Here is an 18,681-nt window from a genome sequence, read left to right as displayed (position 1 = left end):
CGGAGAGAGAGCAGAAGGACAGGGAGCAGATGGACAGGGAGCAGACGGACAGAGAGCAGACGGACAGAGAGCAGACGGACAGAGAGCAGACGGACAGAGAGCAGACGGACAGAGAGCAGACGGACAGAGAGCAGACGGACAGAGAGCAGATGGACAGTGAGCAAACAGACAGTGAGCAGACAGAGTGAGCATGCAGGCATACAGTGAGCAGACTGACAGTGAGCAGACAGACAGTAAGCAGACAGAGTGAGCACACAGACAGACAGACGGTGAGCAGACAGACAGTGAGCAGAATGACAGTGAATAGACTGACAGTGAGCAGACAGACAGATAGTGAGTCAGGCAGACAGTGAGTCAGGCAGACAGTGAGACAGACAGACAGTGAGACAGACAGACAGTGAGCAAAAAGACAGACAATAAGCAGACAAATAGACAGTGAGCAGACAGCCAGACAATGAGCAGACAGCCAGAGAATGAGCAGACAGCGAGCAGACAGCCAGACAATGACCAGAAAGAGAGCACACAGACAGACAGTGAGCACACAGACAGACAGTGAGCACACAGACAGACAGTGAGCAAACAGTGAGCAGACAGACAGTGAGTCAGACAGACAGACAGTGAATCAGACAGACAGTGAGCAGACAGCAGACAGTGAGCAGACAGCAAGCAGACAGCCAGACAGTGATCAGACAGCCAGACAGTGATCAGGCCGACAGTGAGCACACAGACAGAGAAACGGTGAGCAGACAGTGAGCAGACAGACAGATGGTGAGCAGACAGAAAGACGGTGAGCAGTGAGCAGACAAAGTTAGCACACAGACAGACGGTGAGCAGACAGGCAGACAGAGTGAGCAGACAGTGAGCAGACAGACAGTGAGCAGACAGATAATGAGCAGACAGCCAGACAGTGAGCAGACAGCCAGACAGTGAGATGACAGACAGTGAGCAGACAGACAGATGGTGCGCAGACAGACAGATGGTGCGCAGACAGACAGACGGTGAGGAGACAGCCAGACAGTGAGCAGACAGCCTGACGGTGAGCAGACAGACAGTGATCAGACAGACAGACGGTGAGCAGACAGGCAGACGCTGAGCAGACAGTGAGCAAACAGTGAGCAGACAGACAGTGAGCAGACAGACAGAGAGCAGACAGACAGTGAGCAGACAGACAGACAGTGAGCAGACAGAATGAGCACACAGACGGTGAGCAGACAGTGAGCAGAAAGACAGTGAGCTGACCGACAGACAGTGAGTCAGACAGACAGTGAGACAGACAGAGGGACAGTGAGCAGACAGACAGACGGACAGTGAGCAGACAGCCGGTGAGCAGACAGACAGTGAGCAGACAGACAGTGAGCAGACAGACGGTGAGCAGACAGACGATGAGCAGACAGACGATGAGCAGACAGACAGTAAGCAGACAGACAGTGAGCAGAGTGAGCACACAGACAGACAGGCAATGAAATGACAGATGGTGAGCAGACAGACAGACGGACAGTGAGCAGACAGACGGAGGGTGAGCAGACAGCCGGACGGTGAGCAGACAGACGGAGGGTGAGCAGACAGCCGGGCGGTGAGCGGACAGCCGGACGGTGAGCAGAGAACGGACGGTGAGCAGGCAGACGGAGGGTGAGCAGGCAGATGGAGGGTGAGCATGCAGATGGAGGGTGAGCAGACAGACGGAGGTTGAGTAGACAGACGGAGGGTGAGCAGACAGACGGACGGTGAGCAGGCAGACGGAGGGTGAGCAGAGAGACGGACGGTGAGCAGGCAGACAGACGGTGAGCAGAGAGACGGAGGGTGAGCAGGCAGACGGAGGGTGAGCAGAGAGATGGACGGTGAGCAGGCAGACAGACGGTGAGCAGAGAGACGGAGGGTGAGCAGGCAGACAGACGGTGAGCAGAGAGACGGACGGTGAGCAGACAGACGGTGAGCACACAAACAGTGAGCAGACAGACGGTGAGCACACAGACAGTGAGCAGACAGACGGTGAGCACACAGACGGTGAGCACACAGACAGTGAGCAGACAGACGGTGAGCACACAGACAGTGAGCAGACAGACGGTGAGCAGACAGACGGTGAGCAGACAGACAGTGAGCAGACAGACGGTGAGCAGACAGACAGTAAGCAGACAGACAGTGAGCAGAGTGAGCACACAGACAGACAGGCAATGAAATGACAGATGGTGAGCAGACAGACAGACGGACAGTGAGCAGACAGACGGAGGGTGAGCAGACAGCCGGACGGTGAGCAGACAGACGGTGAGCAGACAGCCGGGCGGTGAGCGGACAGCCGGACGGTGAGCAGAGAACGGACGGTGAGCAGGCAGACAGACGGTGAGCAGAGAGACGGAGGGTGAGCAGGCAGACGGAGGGTGAGCAGTGAGATGGACGGTGAGCAGGCAGACAGACGGTGAGCAGAGAGACGGAGGGTAAGCAGGCAGACAGACGGTGAGCAGAGAGACGGACGGTGAGCAGACAGACGGTGAGCAGAGAGACGGAGGGTGAGCAGGCAGACAGACGGTGAGCAGAGAGACGGACGGTGAGCAGACAGACGGTGAGCAGAGAGACGGAGGGTGAGCAGGCAGACGGAGGGTGAGCAGAGAGACGGACGGTGAGCAGGCAGACGGAGGGTGAGCAGGCAGACGGAGGGTGAGCAGAGAGACGGACGGTGAGCAGGCAGACGGAGGGTTAGCAGGCAGACAGAGGATGAGTAGACAGACGGACGGAGAGCAGACAGACGGACGGTGAGCAGACAGACAGAGGGTGAGCAGACAGACGGAGGGTGAGCAGACAGACGGAGGGTGAGCAGAGAGACGGACGGTGAGCAGGCAGACGGATGGTGAGCAGGCAGACGGAGGGTGAGCAGGCAGACGGAGGGTGAGCAGACAGACGGAGGGTGAGCAGAGAGACGGACGGTGAGCAGGCAGACGGACGGTGAGCAGGCAGACGGACGGAGAGCAGACAGACGGACGGTGAGCGGACAGACGGACAGAGAGCAGAAAGACAGATAGACAGAGAGCAGACAGACGGACAGTGAGCAGACTACAGTGAGCAGACAGACAGTAAGCAGGCAGACATTGAGCAGACAGACAGTGAGCAGACGGACAGTGAGCAGATGGATAGTGAGCAGACAGCCAGACAGTGAGCAGACAGCCAGACAGTGAGCAGACAGCCAGAGAGTGAGCAGACAGCCAGAGAGCAGACAGACAGTGAGCAGTCAGACGGTCAGTGAGCAGACAGTGAGCAGTCAGACAGTGAGTACACAGGCAGTGAGTCATACAGACAGTGAGCAGACAGACAGAGAGCAGACAGACAGTGAGCAGACCGACAGACAGTGAGCATACAGACCGACAGACAGTGAGCACACAGACAGACAGTGAGTCAGACAGACAGTGAGACAGACGGTGAGCAAACAGACAGTGAGCAGACAGACAATGAGCACACAGGCAGACAGCGAGTCAGACAGACAGTGAGACAGACAGACAGACAGTGAGCATACAGACAGACAGTGAGCAGACAGAAAGTGAGCAGACAGTCAGACAGCAAGCACACAGACAGACAGTCAGACAGACAGTGAGACAGACGGTGAGCAGACAGACAGTGAGCAGACAGACGGTGAGCAGACAGACAGTGAGCACACAGATGGTGAGCAGACAGACGGTGAGCAGACAGACGGAGGGTGAGCAGACAGACGGTGAGCAGACAGACAGTGAGCACACAGACAGTGAGCAGACAGACAGTGAGCGCACAGACAGTGAGCAGACAGACGGTGAGCACACAGACGGTGAGCAGACAGACGGTGAGCACACAGACAGTGAGCAGACAGACGGTGAGCACACAGACGGTGAGCACACAGACAGTGAGCACACAGACAGTGAGCAGACAGACGGTGAGCACACAGACAGTGAGCAGACAGACGGTGAGCACACAGACGGTGAGTACACAGACAGTGAGCAGACAGACGGTGAGCACACAGACAGACAGTGAGCAGACAGACGGTGAGCAGACAGACGGTGAGCAGGCAGACTGTGAGCAGACAGTGAGCAGACAGACAGTGAGCAGACAGACAGTGAGCAGAGTGAGCACACAGACAGACAGGCAATGAAATGACAGATGGTGAGCAGACAGACAGTAAGCAGACAGACAGTGAGCAGAGTGAGCACACAGACAGACAGGCAATGAAATGACAGATAGTGAGCAGACAGACAGACGGACAGTGAGCAGACAGACGGAGGGTGAGCAGACAGCCGGACGGTGAGCAGACAGAGGGTGAGCAGGCAGACGGAGGGTGAGCAGACAGATGGAGGGTGAGCAGACAGCCGGATGGTGAGCAGACAGACGGCTGGTGAGCAGGCAGACGGAGGGTGAGCAGGCAGACGGAGGGTGAGCAGACAGCCGGATGGTGAGCAGACAGACGGAGGGTGAGCAGGCAGACGGAGGGTGAGCAGGCAGATGGAGGGTTAGCAGGCAGACAGAGGGTGAGCAGGCAGACGGACGGAGAGAAGACAGATGGACGGTGAGCAGACAGACGGAGGATGAGCAGGCAGACGGAGGGTGAGCAGGCAGACGGAGGGTTAGCAGACAGCCGGATGGTGAGCAGACAGACGGAGGGTGAGCAGGCAGACGGAGGGTGAGCAGGCAGATGGAGGGTTAGCAGGCAGACAGAGGGTGAGCAGGCAGACGGACGGAGAGAAGACAGATGGACGGTGAGCAGACAGACGGAGGATGAGCAGACAGACGGAGGGTGAGCAGACAGATGGAGGGTGAGCAGAGAGACGGACGGTGAGCAGGCAGATGGAGGGTGAGCAGGAAGACGGACGGTGAGCAGGCAGACGGACGGTGAGCAGGCAGACGGAGGGTGAGCAGGCAGACGGAGGGTTAGCAGGCAGACAGAGGGTGAGCAGGCAGACAGACGGAGAGCAGACAGACGGACGGTGAGCAGACAGACGGACAGAGAGCAGAAAGACAGGTAGACAGAGAGCAGACAGACGGACAGTGAGCAGACTACAGTGAGCAGACAGACAGTAAGCAGGCAGACATTGAGCAGACAGACAGTGAGCAGACGGACAGTGAGCAGATGGATAGTGAGCAGACAGCCAGACAGTGAGCAGACAGCCAGACAGTGAGCAGACAGACAGTGAGCAGACAGACAGTGAGCAGACAGACAGTGAGCAGACAGTCAGTGAGCAGACAGACGGTCAGTGAGCAGACAGTGAGCAGTCAGACAGTGAGTACACAGGCAGTGAGTCATACAGACAGTGAGCAGTCAGACAGAGAGCAGACAGACAGTGAGCAGACCGACAGACAGTGAGCATACAGACCGACAGACAGTGAGCACACAGACAGACAGTGAGTCAGACAGACAGTGAGACAGACGGTGAGCAAACAGACAGTGAGCAGACAGACAGTGAGCACACAGGCAGACAGTGAGCATACAGACAGACAGTGAGCAGACAGAAAGTGAGCAGACAGTCAGATAGCAAGCAAACAGACAGACAGTCAGACAGACAGTGAGACAGACGGTGAGCAGACAGACAGTGAGCAGACAGACGGTGAGCAGACAGACAGTGAGCACACAGATGGTGAGCAGACAGACGGTGAGCAGACAGACGGAGGGTGAGCAGACAGATCGACGGTGAGCAGACAGACGGAGGGTGAGCAGACAGACGGAGGGTGAGCAGACAGACGGACGGTGAGCACACAGACAGACAGTGAATCAGACAGACAGTGAGACAGATGGTGAGCAAACAGACAGTGAGCAGACAGACAGTGAGCACACAGGCAGACAGCGAGCAGACAGCCAGACAGTGAGCAGACAGCCAGAGAGTGAGCAGACAGACAGTGAGCAGACAGACAGTGAGCAGACAGACAGTGAGCAGACAGACGGTCAGTGAGCAGACAGTGAGTAGTCAGACAGTGAGTACACAGGCAGTGAGTCATACAGACAGTGAGCAGACAGACAGTGAGCAGACAGACAGTGAGCAGATAGACGGTGAGCAGACAGCCAGACAGTGAGCAGACAGCCAAACAGTGAGCAGACAGACAGACGCTGAGCGGACAGACAGACGGTGAGCAGACAGACAGATGGTTAGCAGACAGACAGTGAGCACACAGACATTGAGCACACAGACAGACATTGAGCTGACAGAGTGAGCACACAGACAGACAGAGAGCAGACTGACAGAGAATCAGACAGACAGTGAGACAGACAGACAGTGTGACAGACAGACAGTGAGCAGACAGACAGTGGGCAGACAGACAGTGAGACAGACAGAGTGAGCACACAGACAGACGGTGAGCAGACAGACAGTGAGCAGGCAGCCAGTGAGCAGACAGACAGCCAGTGAGCAGACAGACGGTGAGCAGACATACAACGAACAGTGAGCAGACAGCCAGACGGTGAGCAGACAGACGGTGAGCAGACAGCCAGACAGTGAGCAGACAGACAAGCGGTGAGCAGACGGACAGGCGGTGAGCAGACAGACAGACGGTGAGCAGGCAGCCAGATTGTGAGCAAACAGACAGGCGGTGAGCAGACAGCCAGACGGTGAGCAGACAGCCAGATGGTGAGCAGACAGACAGGCGGTGAGCAGACAGACAGACGGTGAGCAGACAGACAGTGAGCAGACAGACAGTGAGCAGACAGACGGTGAGCACACAGACAGACAGTGAGCAGACAGACAGTGAGCAGACAGATGGTGAGCACACAGACAGACAGTGAGCAGACAGACAGTGAGCAGACAGACGGTGAGCAGACAGACAGTGAGCAGACAGACGGTGAGCAGACAGACAGTGAGCAGACAGACAGACAGTAGACAGACAGACAGCGAGCAGACAGATGGTGAGCAGACAGACAGACGGTGAGCAGACAGACAGACGGTGAGCACACAGACAGACAGTGAGCAGACAGACAGTGAGCAGACAGACGGTGAGCAGACAGACGGTGAGCAGACAGACGGTGAGCACACAGACAGTAAGCACACAGACAGTGAGTACACAGACTGTGAGCTGACAGACGGTGAGCTGACAGACGGTGAGCAGACAGACAGTGAGCAGACAGACAGTGAGCAGACAGACAGTGAGCAGACAGAGTGAGCACACAGACAGACAGACAATGAAATGACAGATGGTGAGCATACAGACAGACGTACAGTAAGCAGACAGCGAGACAATGAGCAGACAGCCGGACGGTGAGCAGACAGACGGAGGGTGAGCAGACAGCCAGACAGTGAGCAGACAGACAGACAGTAGACAGACAGACAGCAAGCAGACAGATGGTGAGCAGACAGACAGACGGTGAGCAGACAGACAGACAGTGAGCAGACAGACAGTGAGCAGACAAACGGTGAGCAGACAGACGGTGAGCAGACAGACGGTGAGCAGACAGACGGTGAGCAGACAGACAGTGAGCACACAAACGGTGAGCTGACAGACGGTGAGCAGACAGACGGTGAGCAGACATACGGTGAGCAGACAGACAGTGAGCACACAGACGGTGAGCTGACAGACGTTGAGCAGACAGACGGTGAGCAGACATACGGTGAGCAGACAGACAGTGAGCACACAGAGAGTGAGCACACAGACGGTGAGCAGACAGATGGTGAGGAGACAGAAGGTGAGCAGACAGACGGTGAGCAGACAGACGGTGAGCAGACAGACAGTGAGCAAACAGACAGTGAGCACACGGACAGTGAGCAGACAGACGGTGAGCAGACAGACGGTGAGACAGACAGTGAGCAGACAGACAGAGAGCAGACAGACAGTGAGCAGACCGACAGACAGTGAGCATACAGACAGACAGCGAGCACACAGACAAACAGTGAGAGAGACGGTGAGCAGACAGACAGTGAGCAGACAGACAGTGAGCATGCAGACAAACAGTGAGCAGACAGATAGCAAGCACACATACAGACAGTCAGACAGACAGTGGGACAGACGGTGAGCAGACAGACCGTGAGCAGACGGACAGTGAGCAGATGGACAGTGAGCAGACAGCCAGACAGTGAGCAGACAGCCAGACAGTGAGCAGACAGCCAGAGAGTACACAGGCAGTGAGTCAGACAGACAGTGAAACAGACAGTGAGCAGACAGACAGAGAGCAGACAGACAGTGAGCAGACCGACAGACAGTGAGCATACAGACAGACAGCGAGCACACAGACAGACAGACAATGAAATGACAGACGGTGAGCATACAGACAGACGTACAGTAAGCAGACAGCGAGACATTGAGCAGACAGCCGGACGGTGAGCAGACAGACGGAGGGTGAGAAGACAGCCAGACAGTGAGCAGACAGACAGACAGCGAGCAGACAGATGGTGAGCAGACAGACAGATGGTGAGCAGACAGACAGACAGTGAGCAGACAGACAGTGAGCAGACAGACAGTGAGCAGACAGACGGTGAGCACACAGACAGACAGTGAGCAGACAGAGAGTGAGCAGACAGACGGTGAGCAGACAGACGGTGAGCAGACAGACAGTGAGCAGACAGACAGTGAGCACACAGACGGTGAGCTGACAGACGGTGAGCAGACAGACGGTGAGCAGCAGACAGTGAGCACACGGAGAGTGAGCACACAGACGGTGAGCAGACAGACGGTGAGGAGACAGACAGACAGTGAGCAGACAGACAGTGAGCAGACAGACGGTTAGCACACAGACAGTGAGCACACAGACAGTGAGCACACAGACGGTGAGCTGACAGACGGTGAGCAGACAGACAGTGAGCACACAGATGGTGAGCAGACAGACGGTGAGGAGACAGACAGTGAGCAGACAGACGGTGAGCAGACAGACGGTGAGCAGACAGTGAGCAGACAGACAGTGAGCACACAGACAGTGAGCAGACAGGCGGTGAGCAGACAGACGGTGAGACAGACAGTGAGCAGACAGACAGAGAGCAGACAGACAGTGAGCAGACCGACAGACAGTGAGCATACAGACAGACAGCGAGCACACAGACAAACAGTGAGAGAGACGGTGAGCAGACAGACAGTGAGCAGACAGACAGTGAGCATGCAGACAAACAGTGAGCAGACAGACAGCAAGCACACAGACAGACAGTCAGACAGACAGTGGGACAGACGGTGAGCAGACAGACCGTGAGCAGACGGACAGTGAGCAGATGGACAGTGAGCAGACAGCCAGACAGTGAGCAGACAGCCAGACAGTGAGGAGACAGCCAGAGAGTACACAGGCAGTGAGTCAGACAGACAGTGAGACAGACAGTGAGCAGACAGACAGAGAGCAGACAGACAGTGAGCAGACCGACAGACAGTGAGCATACAGACAGACAGCGAGCACACAGACAGACAGACAATGAAATGACAGATGGTGAGCATACAGACAGACGTACAGTAAGCAGACAGCGAGACAATGAGCAGACAGCCGGACGGTGAGCAGACAGACGGAGGGTGAGCAGACAGCCAGACAGTGAGCAGACAGACAGACAGCGAGCAGACAGATGGTGAGCAGACAGACAGATGGTGAGCAGACAGACAGACAGTGAGCAGACAGACAGTGAGCAGACAGACAGTGAGCAGACAGACGGAGCAGACCGACAGACAGTGAGCATACAGACAGACAGCGAGCACACAGACAGACAGACAATGAAATGACAGACGGTGAGCATACAGACAGACGTACAGTAAGCAGACAGCGAGACAATGAGCAGACAGCCGGACGGTGAGCAGACAGACGGAGGGTGAGCAGACAGCCAGACAGTGAGCAGACAGACAGACAGCGAGCAGACAGATGGTGAGCAGACAGACAGATGGTGAGCAGACAGACAGACAGTGAGCAGACAGACGGTGAGCAGACAGACGGTGAGCACACAGAGAGTGAGCACACAGACGGTGAGCAGACAGACGGTGAGGAGACAGACGGTGAGCAGACAGATGGTGAGTGACAGACGGTGAGCAGACAGACAGTGAGCAGACAGACAGTGAGCACACAGACATTGACCAGACAGACGGTGAGCAGACATGCGGTGAGACAGACAGTGAGCAGACAGACAGAGAGCAGACAGACAGTGAGCAGACCGACAGACAGTGAGCATACAGACAGACAGTGAGCACACAGACGGTGAGCTGACAGACGGTGAGCAGACAGACAGTGAGCACACAGAGAGTGAGCACACAGACGGTGAGCACACAGACGGTGAGGAGACAGACGGTGAGCAGATAGACAGTGAGCAGACAGACAGTGAGCACACAGACGTTGACCAGACAGACGGTGAGCAGACAGACGGTGAGACAGACAGTGAGCAGACAGACAGAGAGCAGACAGACAGTGAGCAGACCGACAGACAGTGAGCATACAAGACAGACAGCGAGCACACAGACAAACAGTGAGACAGACGGTGAGCAGACAGACTGTGAGCAGACAGACAGTGAGAACACAGGCAGACAGCGATTCAGACAGACAGTGAGACAGACAGTCAGACAGACAGACAGACAGTGAGCATGCAGACAGACAGTCAGACAGACAGTGAGACAGACGGTGATCAGACAGACCGTGAGAAGACGGACAGTGAGCAGATGGACAGTGAGCAGACAGCCAGACAGTGAGCAGACAGCCAGACAGTGAGCAGACAGCCAGAGAGTGAGCAGACAGTGAGCAGACAGTCAGTGAGTACACAGGCAGGGAGCAGACAGACAGTGAGCAGACAGTCAGTGAGTACACAGGCAGTGAGTCAGACAGACAGTGAGACAGACAGAGAGCAGACAGACAGTGAGCAGACCGACAGACAGTGAGCATACAGACAGACAGCGAGCACACAGACAGACAGACAATGAAATGACAGACGGTGAGCATACAGACACATGTACAGTAAGCAGACAGCGAGACAATGAGCAGACAGCCGGACGGTGAGCAGACAGACAGAGGGTGAGCAGACAGCCAGACAGTGAGCAGACAGACAGACAGTAGACAGACAGACAGCGAGCAGACAGTTGGTGAGCAGACAGACAGATGGTTTGCAGACAGACAGACAGTGAGCAGACAGTGAGCAGACAGACAGTGAGCAGACAGACGGTGAGCACACAGACAGGCAGCGAGCAGACAGACAGAGAGCAGACAGAGAGTGAGCACACAGACAGTGAGTCAGACAGACAGTGAGTCAGACAGTGAGCACACAGACAGTGAGCAGACAGACGGCGAGCAGACAGACAGCCAATGAGCAGACAGACGGACGGACAGTCAGCAGACAGTGAGCAGACAGCCAGACAGTGAGCAGACAGCCAGGCGGTGAGCAGACAGACAGTGAACAGACAGTCGGTGAGCAGACAGATGGACAGTGAGCAGACAGATGGTGAGCTGACAGACAGACAGTGAGCAGACAGACAGATGGAGAGCTGACAGACAGTGAGAAGACATTGAGCAGACAGAGAGATGGTGAGCAGACAGACAGACAGTGAGCAGAGAGCCAGACAGTGAGCAGGCAGATAATGAGCAGACAGATAATGAGCAGACAGAAAATGAGCAGACAGCCAGACAGTGAGGAGACAGACAGGCAGTGAGCAGCTAGACAGTGAGACAGACGGTGAGCAGGCAGACGGAGGGTGAGCAGGCAGATGGATGGAGAGCAGACAGACGGACGGAGGGCAGACAGATAGACAGAGAGCAGACAGACAGACAGAGAGCAGACAGACAGACAGAGAGCAGACAGACAGACAGAGAGCAGACAGACAGACATAGTGAGCAAACAGACAGACAGTGAGCAGACAGACAGTGAGCAGACGGACAGACAGTGAGCAGACAGACAATGAGCAGACAGACAGTGAGCAGACAGACAGGCAGTGAGCAGACAGACAGGCAGTGAGCAGACAGACAGACAGTGAGCAGACAGACAGTGAGCTGACAGACAGTGAGCAGACAGACGGACAGTGAGCAGAAAGACAGTGAGCAGACAGATGGACAGCGAGCACACAGGCAGACAGTGAGCAGACAGACAGTGAACACACAGGCAGTGAGTCAGACATACAGTGAGACAGACAGTGAGCAGACAGACAGAGCAGACAGACAGTGAGCAGACTGACAGACAGTGAGCAGTGAGACAGACAGACAGACAGTAAGCATACAGACAGACAGTGAGCAGACAGACAGTGAGTCAGACAGACAGTGAGACAGGCAGTGAGCAGACAGACATACAGTGAGCAGACAGACAGTGAGCAGACCGACAGACAGTGAGCAGTGAGACAGACAGACAGACAGTGAGCATATAGACAGACAGTGAGCAGACAGACAGTGAGTCAGACAGACAGTGAGACAGGCAGTGAGCAGACAGACAGGCAGTGAGCAGACAGACAGTGAGCAGACCGACAGACAGTGAGAAGTGAGACAGACAGACAGAGAGACAGACAGACAGACAGTGAGCAGACAGAAAGACAGACAGCAGACAGCCAGTGAGCAGACAGCCAGTGAGCAGACAGACAGCCAGTGAGCAGACAGACAGCCAGTGAGCAGACAGACGGTGGGCAGACAGACAGTGAACCGACAGTCGGTGAGCAGACAGACGGACAGTAAGCAGACAGACAGACAGCGAGCAGACAGACAGACGGACAGTGAGCAGACAGCGAGCAGACAGACAGTGAGAAGTGAGACAGACAGACAGTGAGACAGACAGACAGTGAGCAGACAGACAGTGAGCACACAGGCAGTGAGTCAGACAGACAGTGAGACAGACAGCGAGCAGACAGAAAGAGAGCAGACAGACAGTGAGCAGACCGACAGACAGTGAGCAGTGAGACAGACAGACAGAGAGCATACCGACAGACAGCGAGCACAGACAGTGAGCAGATAGACAGTGAGCACACAGGCAGTGAGTCAGACAGACGGTGAGACGGACAGTGAGCAGACAGACAGAGCAGACAGACAGTGAGCAGACCGACAGACAGTGAGCAGTGAGACAGACAGGCAGAGAGCATACAGACAGACAGCAAGCACACAGACAGACAGTGAGCAGACAGACAGTGAGCACACAGGCAGACAGTGAGTCAGACAGACAGTGAGAAGACCGACAGATAGTGAGCAGTGAGACAGACAGACAGTGAGCATACAGACAGACAGTGAGCAGACAGACAGTGAGCAGACAGACAGACAGCGAGCACACAGACAGACAGTGAGCAGACAGACAGTAAGCACACAGGCAGACAGTGAGTCAGACAGACAGTGAGACAGGCAGTGAGCAGACAGACAGAGAGCAGACAGACAGTGAGCAAACCGACAAACAGTGAGAAGTGAGACAGACAGACAGACAGTGAGACAGACAGACAGCGAACAGACAGAAAGACAGACAGCAGACAGACAGTGAGTAGACAGCCAGTGTGCAGACAGACAGCCAGTGAGCAGACAGACAGCCAGTGAGCAGACAGATGGTGGGCAGACAGACAGTGAACCGACAGTCGGTGAGCAGACAGACGGACAGTGAGCAGACAGCGAGCAGACAGACAGTGAGAAGTGAGACAGACAGACAGTGAGACAGACAGACAGACAGTAAGCAGACAGAAAGACAGGGAGCAGACAGACAGTGAGCAGACAGCCAGAGAGCAGACAGACAGCCAGTGAGCAGACAGATGGTGGGCAGACAGACAGTGAACAGACAGTCGGTGAGCAGACAGACGGACAGTGAGCAGACAGACAGTGAGCAGACAGACAGACAGTGAGCAGACAGACAGACGGACAGTGAGCAGACAGCGAGCAGACAGCCAGACAGTGAGCAGACAGCCAGACGGTGAGCAGATAGACAGTGAACAGACAGACGGTGAACAGACAGACGGTGAGCTGAAGACAGACAGTGAGTAGACAGACAGACAGCGAGCACACAGACAGACAGAGAGCAGACAGACAGTGAGCACACAAGCAGTGAGTCAGACAGACAGTGAGTCAGACAGTGAGCACACAGACAGTGAGCAGACAGACGGTGAGCAGACAGACAGCCAATGAGCAGACAGACAGACGGAAAGTCAGCAGACAGCGAGCAGACAGCCAGTCGGTGAGCAGACAGCCAGGCGGTGAGCAGACAGACAGTGAACAGACAGTCGGTGAGCAGACAGATGGACAGTGAGCAGACAGACGGTGAGCTGACAGACAGACAGTGAGCAGACAGACAGACGGAGAGCAGACAGACAGTGAGAAGACATTGAGCAGACAGAGAGATGGTGAGCGGACAGACAGACAGTGAGCAGAGAGCCAGACAGTGAGCAGGCAGATAATGAGCAGACAGATAATGAGCAGACATATAATGAGCAGACAGCCAGACAGTGAGGAGACAGACAGGCAGTGAGCAGCTAGACAGTGAGACGGACGGTGAGCAGGCAGACGGAGGGTGAGCAGGCAGACGGATGGGGGCAGACAGACGGACGGAGGGCAGACAGATGGACAGAGAGCAGACAGACAGAGAGCAGACCGACAGACAGAGCAGACAGACACAGTGAGCAAACAGACAGACAGTGAGCAGACAGACAGACAGTGAGCAGACAGACAGACAGTGAGCAGACAGACAATGAGCAGACAGACAGTGAGCACACAGCCAGTGAGCAGACAGATGGTGGGCAGACAGACAGTGAACAGACAGTCGGTGAGCAGACAGACGGACAGTGAGCAGACAGACAGTGAGCAGACAGACGGACAGTGAGCAGAAAGACAGTGAGCAGACAGACGGACAGCAAGCACACAGGCAGACAGTGAGCAGACAGACAGTGAGCACACAGCCAGTGAGCAGACAGATGGTGGGCAGACAGACAGTGAACAGACAGTCGGTGAGCAGACAGACAGACAGTGAGCAGACAGACAGACGGACAATGAGCAGACAGCGATCAGACAGCCAGACAGTGAGCAGATAGACAGTGAACAGACAGACGGTGAGCAGACAGACAGTGAGCAGACAGACAGTGAGCAGACATTGAGCAGACAGAGAGATGGTGAGCAGACAGACAGATGATGAGCAGACAGAAAGTGAGCAGACAGACGGTGAGCAGACAGACAGTGAGCAGACATTGAGCAGACAGAGAGATGGTGAGCAGACAGACAGATGGTGAGCAGACAGACAGATGGTGAGCAGACAGACAGTGAGCAGACAGATAGATGGTGAGCAGACAGACAGTGAGCAGACAGACAGACAGTGAGCACACAGACAGAGACAGTGAGTAGACAGACAGACGGTGAGCAGACAGACAGACGGTAAGCAGACAGACAGTGAGCAGAAAGACAGATGGTAAGCAGACAGTCAGTGAGCAGACCGACAGACAGAGAGCAGACAGACAGTGAGAGACAGACAGACGGTGAGCAGACAGACAGTGAGCAGATAAACAGTGAGCAGACAGACATCGGTGACTGCAGTTACAGGGTGTGTTACCCTTTGAAGGGTATTTGTTTTGATGCTGATTTGAGTCTCCCTCTGTTTCTCTCTCTATGTACTGCCCAAGTTCAGGAATCAGGAGTCAGGCACCCTGGCCACAATTCAGTGACTGCATGAATCCTCAAACCACTGCTAGGCGATGCCAAGAGTGGGTTCTAATTGCCTGATGCTGAAGGAGGAACAGAAGACCAAGGGAGGGGAGGAATTCCACAGGTTTTGAGGTCCCCCGGGAGAGGGTGTGTTAGAGGAGGAAGGTGTGTGCTGTGTCTTGGGTTTAATGTAGCCATGATAGAGGGAGGGGACAGTGTGTAGGACGGGGGAATGACCAACAAGAGAGGAAAGGTCAGAGCAGGAAACAGCGGAGACATCTGGATGAAATAGAACGAGGTGAGCAGGGACAGAGAGGCTGGAGATGAGAGCTGGATCACTTTCGGAACTCAACCTATTTCTTACTCAACAAACTCTCGTGTACAAAAAGTGCAGCTTCTGCGATTTACAGAACCAGAGAGAAGTTCAGGTATCTCACCTGGGGTACAGGAATCTCACCTGGAGTACAGGAATCTCACCTGGGGGTTACAGCTATCTCACCTGCGGTACAGGTATCGCACCTGGGCGTTACAGCAATCTCATCTGGGATACAGGAATCTTGTCTGGGATACAGGAATCTCACCTGAGGGTACAGGTATCTCACCTCAGGTACATGTATCTCACCTGTGGTACAGGTATCTCAACTGGGGTACACGTATCTCACCTGTGATACAGGATTCTCACCTGGGGAGCAGGAATCTCACCTGGGGTACAGATAATTCACCTGGAGGTATAGATAGCTCACCTGGGGGTACAGCTATCTCACCTGGGGGGAATACAGCTATCTCACCTGCAGTACAGGTAGCTCAGCTGGGGTAAAGGTATCTCACCTGGGGCACAGATATCACACCTGACGGGCAGGAATCTCACCTTGGGTACAGATATCTCACCTGGAGTACAGCTATCTCATTTGCGGTACACGTATCTCACCTCGGATACAGATATTACCCCTGGTGTTTAGTATCTCACCTTTTGACAAGTTTCGATAAACTCTTCGATTGTTACGACACCGTCCTGATTCTTGTCCATTTTCTGTGGTACCAAAAAGAGATACAGAGTGAAATTACAATAAAATTGATCGCTGTTAGACAAGGACCTTATAATCGCAGCTTTCAATCACCTTCTCTGCCCCTCATTCTACATTAATGTGAATATTTATTTCCTACTGGTGGAGCTGAATTAATGAGCTCAACGAACGCTTCCAGGGCAGGTACAGCACGGGTTAGATTCAGAGCAAAGCTCCCTCTACACTGTCCCATCAAATATTCCCATGGCAGGTACAGCACAGATTAGATACCGAGTAATGCTCCGTGCACACTGTCCCGTCAAACAATCCCAAGGCAGGTACAGCACGGGTTAGATACAGAGTAAAGCTCCATCCACACTGTCCCATCAAATACTCCCAAGGCAGGTACAGCACAGGGTTAGATACAGAGTAAAGCTCCATCCACACTGTCCCATCAAAAATTCCCAGGGCAGGTACAGCATGTCAGATACAGAGTAAAGCTCCCTGCACACTATCACGACAAACAATCCCAGGGCAGGTACAAAATGGGCTAGATACAGAGGAAAGCTACATCAACGCTGTCCCATCCAACACTACCAGGTCAGGTACAGCACAGGTTAGATACAGAGTAAATCTCCTGCTACACTATCCCACCAAACACTCCCAGGGCAGATAGAGCACGGACTTGATACACAGCAAAGCTCCCTCTACACTGTCCCATCAAACATTCCCAGTGCAGGTACAGCATGGGTTAGATAGAGAGTAAAGCTCTCTCTACACTGTCCCATCAAACACTCCCTGGTCAGGTGCAGCACGGGTTAGATACAGAGTAAAGCTCCCTCTACAATGTCCCATCAAACACTCCCAGGGCAGGTACAGCACGGGTTAGATACAGAGTAAAGCTCCCTCGACACAGTCCCGGCAAACAATCCTGGGACAGGCACAACATGGACTAGAAACAGGGTAAAGCACCCTCTACACTGTCCTATCAAACACTCCCAGGGCAGGTACAGCACGGGTTAGATACAGAGTAAAGCTCCCTCTACAATGTCCCATCAAACACTCCCAGGGCAGGTACAGCACATAGAAAATAGGTGCAGGAGTAGGCCATTCAGCCCTTCTAGCCTGCACCGCCATTCAATGAGTTCATGGCTGAACATGAAACTTCAGTACCCCCTTCCTGCTTTCTCGCCATAACCCTTGATCCCCCGAGTAGTAAGGACTTCATCTAACTCCCTTTTGAATATATTTAGTGAATTGGCCTCAACTACTTTCTGTGGTAGAGAATTCCACAGGTTCACCACTCTCTGGGTGAAGAAGTTTCTCCTCATCTCGGTCCTAAATGGCTTACCCCTTATCCTCAGACTGTGACCCCTGGTTCTGGACTTCCCCAACATTGGGAACATTCTTTCTGCATCTAACCTGTCTAAACCCGTCAGAATTTTAAACGTTTCTATGAGATCCCCTCTCATTCTTCTGAACTCCAGTGAATACAAGCCCAGTTGATCCAATCTTTCTTGATAGGTCAGTCCCGCCATCCCGGGAATCAGTCTGGTGAACCTTCGCTGCACTCCCTCAATAGCAAGAATGTCCTTCCTCAAGTTAGGAGACCAAAACTGTACACAATACTCCAGGTGTGGCCTCACCAAGGCCCTGTACAACTGTAGCAACACCTCCCTGCCCCTGTATTCAAATCCCCTCGCTATGAAGGCCAACATGCCATTTGCTTTCTTAACCGCCTGCTGTACCTGCATGCCAACCTTCAATGACTGATGTACCATGACACCCAGGTCTCGTTGCACCTTCCCTTTTCCTAATCTGTCACCATTCAGATAATAGTCTGTCTCTCTGTTTTTACCACCAAAGTGGATAACCTCACATTTATCCACATTATACTTCATCTGCCATGCATTTGCCCACTCACCTAACCTATCCAAGTCACTCTGCAGCCTAATAGCATCCTCCTCGCAGCTCACACTGCCACCCAACTTAGTATCATCTGCAAATTTGGAGATACTGCATTTAATCCCCTCGTCTAAATCATTAATGTACAATGTAAACAGCTGGGGCCCCAGCACAGAACCTTGCGGCACTCCACTAGTCACTGCCTGCCATTCTGAAAAGTACCCGTTTACTCCTACTCTTTGCTTCCTGTCTGACAACCAGTTCTCAATCCACATCAGCACACTACCCCCAATCCCATGTGCTTTAACTTTGCACATTAAT

General features: G+C 54.1%; 1 protein-coding gene across 1 annotated transcript in view; it reads right to left on the bottom strand.

Moving 5' to 3' along the window:
* The window catches only part of LOC139255456 (A-type potassium channel modulatory protein KCNIP2), a 137,410-nt gene that overhangs the window by 33,644 nt on the left and 85,085 nt on the right, over window positions 1-18,681 (bottom strand). Inside the window, exon 8 of the mRNA XM_070873936.1 lies at window positions 16,419-16,481. Within this exon, the coding sequence (XP_070730037.1) occupies window positions 16,419-16,481 (63 nt within the window). The remainder of the gene's footprint in view (window positions 1-16,418; window positions 16,482-18,681) is intronic.

The sequence above is a fragment of the Pristiophorus japonicus genome, chromosome 3 (genome assembly GCF_044704955.1).
Source record: "Pristiophorus japonicus isolate sPriJap1 chromosome 3, sPriJap1.hap1, whole genome shotgun sequence".
NCBI classification, from domain to species: domain Eukaryota; kingdom Metazoa; phylum Chordata; class Chondrichthyes; family Pristiophoridae; genus Pristiophorus; species Pristiophorus japonicus.
Note: the sequence above shows the minus strand (reverse complement) of the source record. Positions and strands in the feature narration are given on the sequence as shown.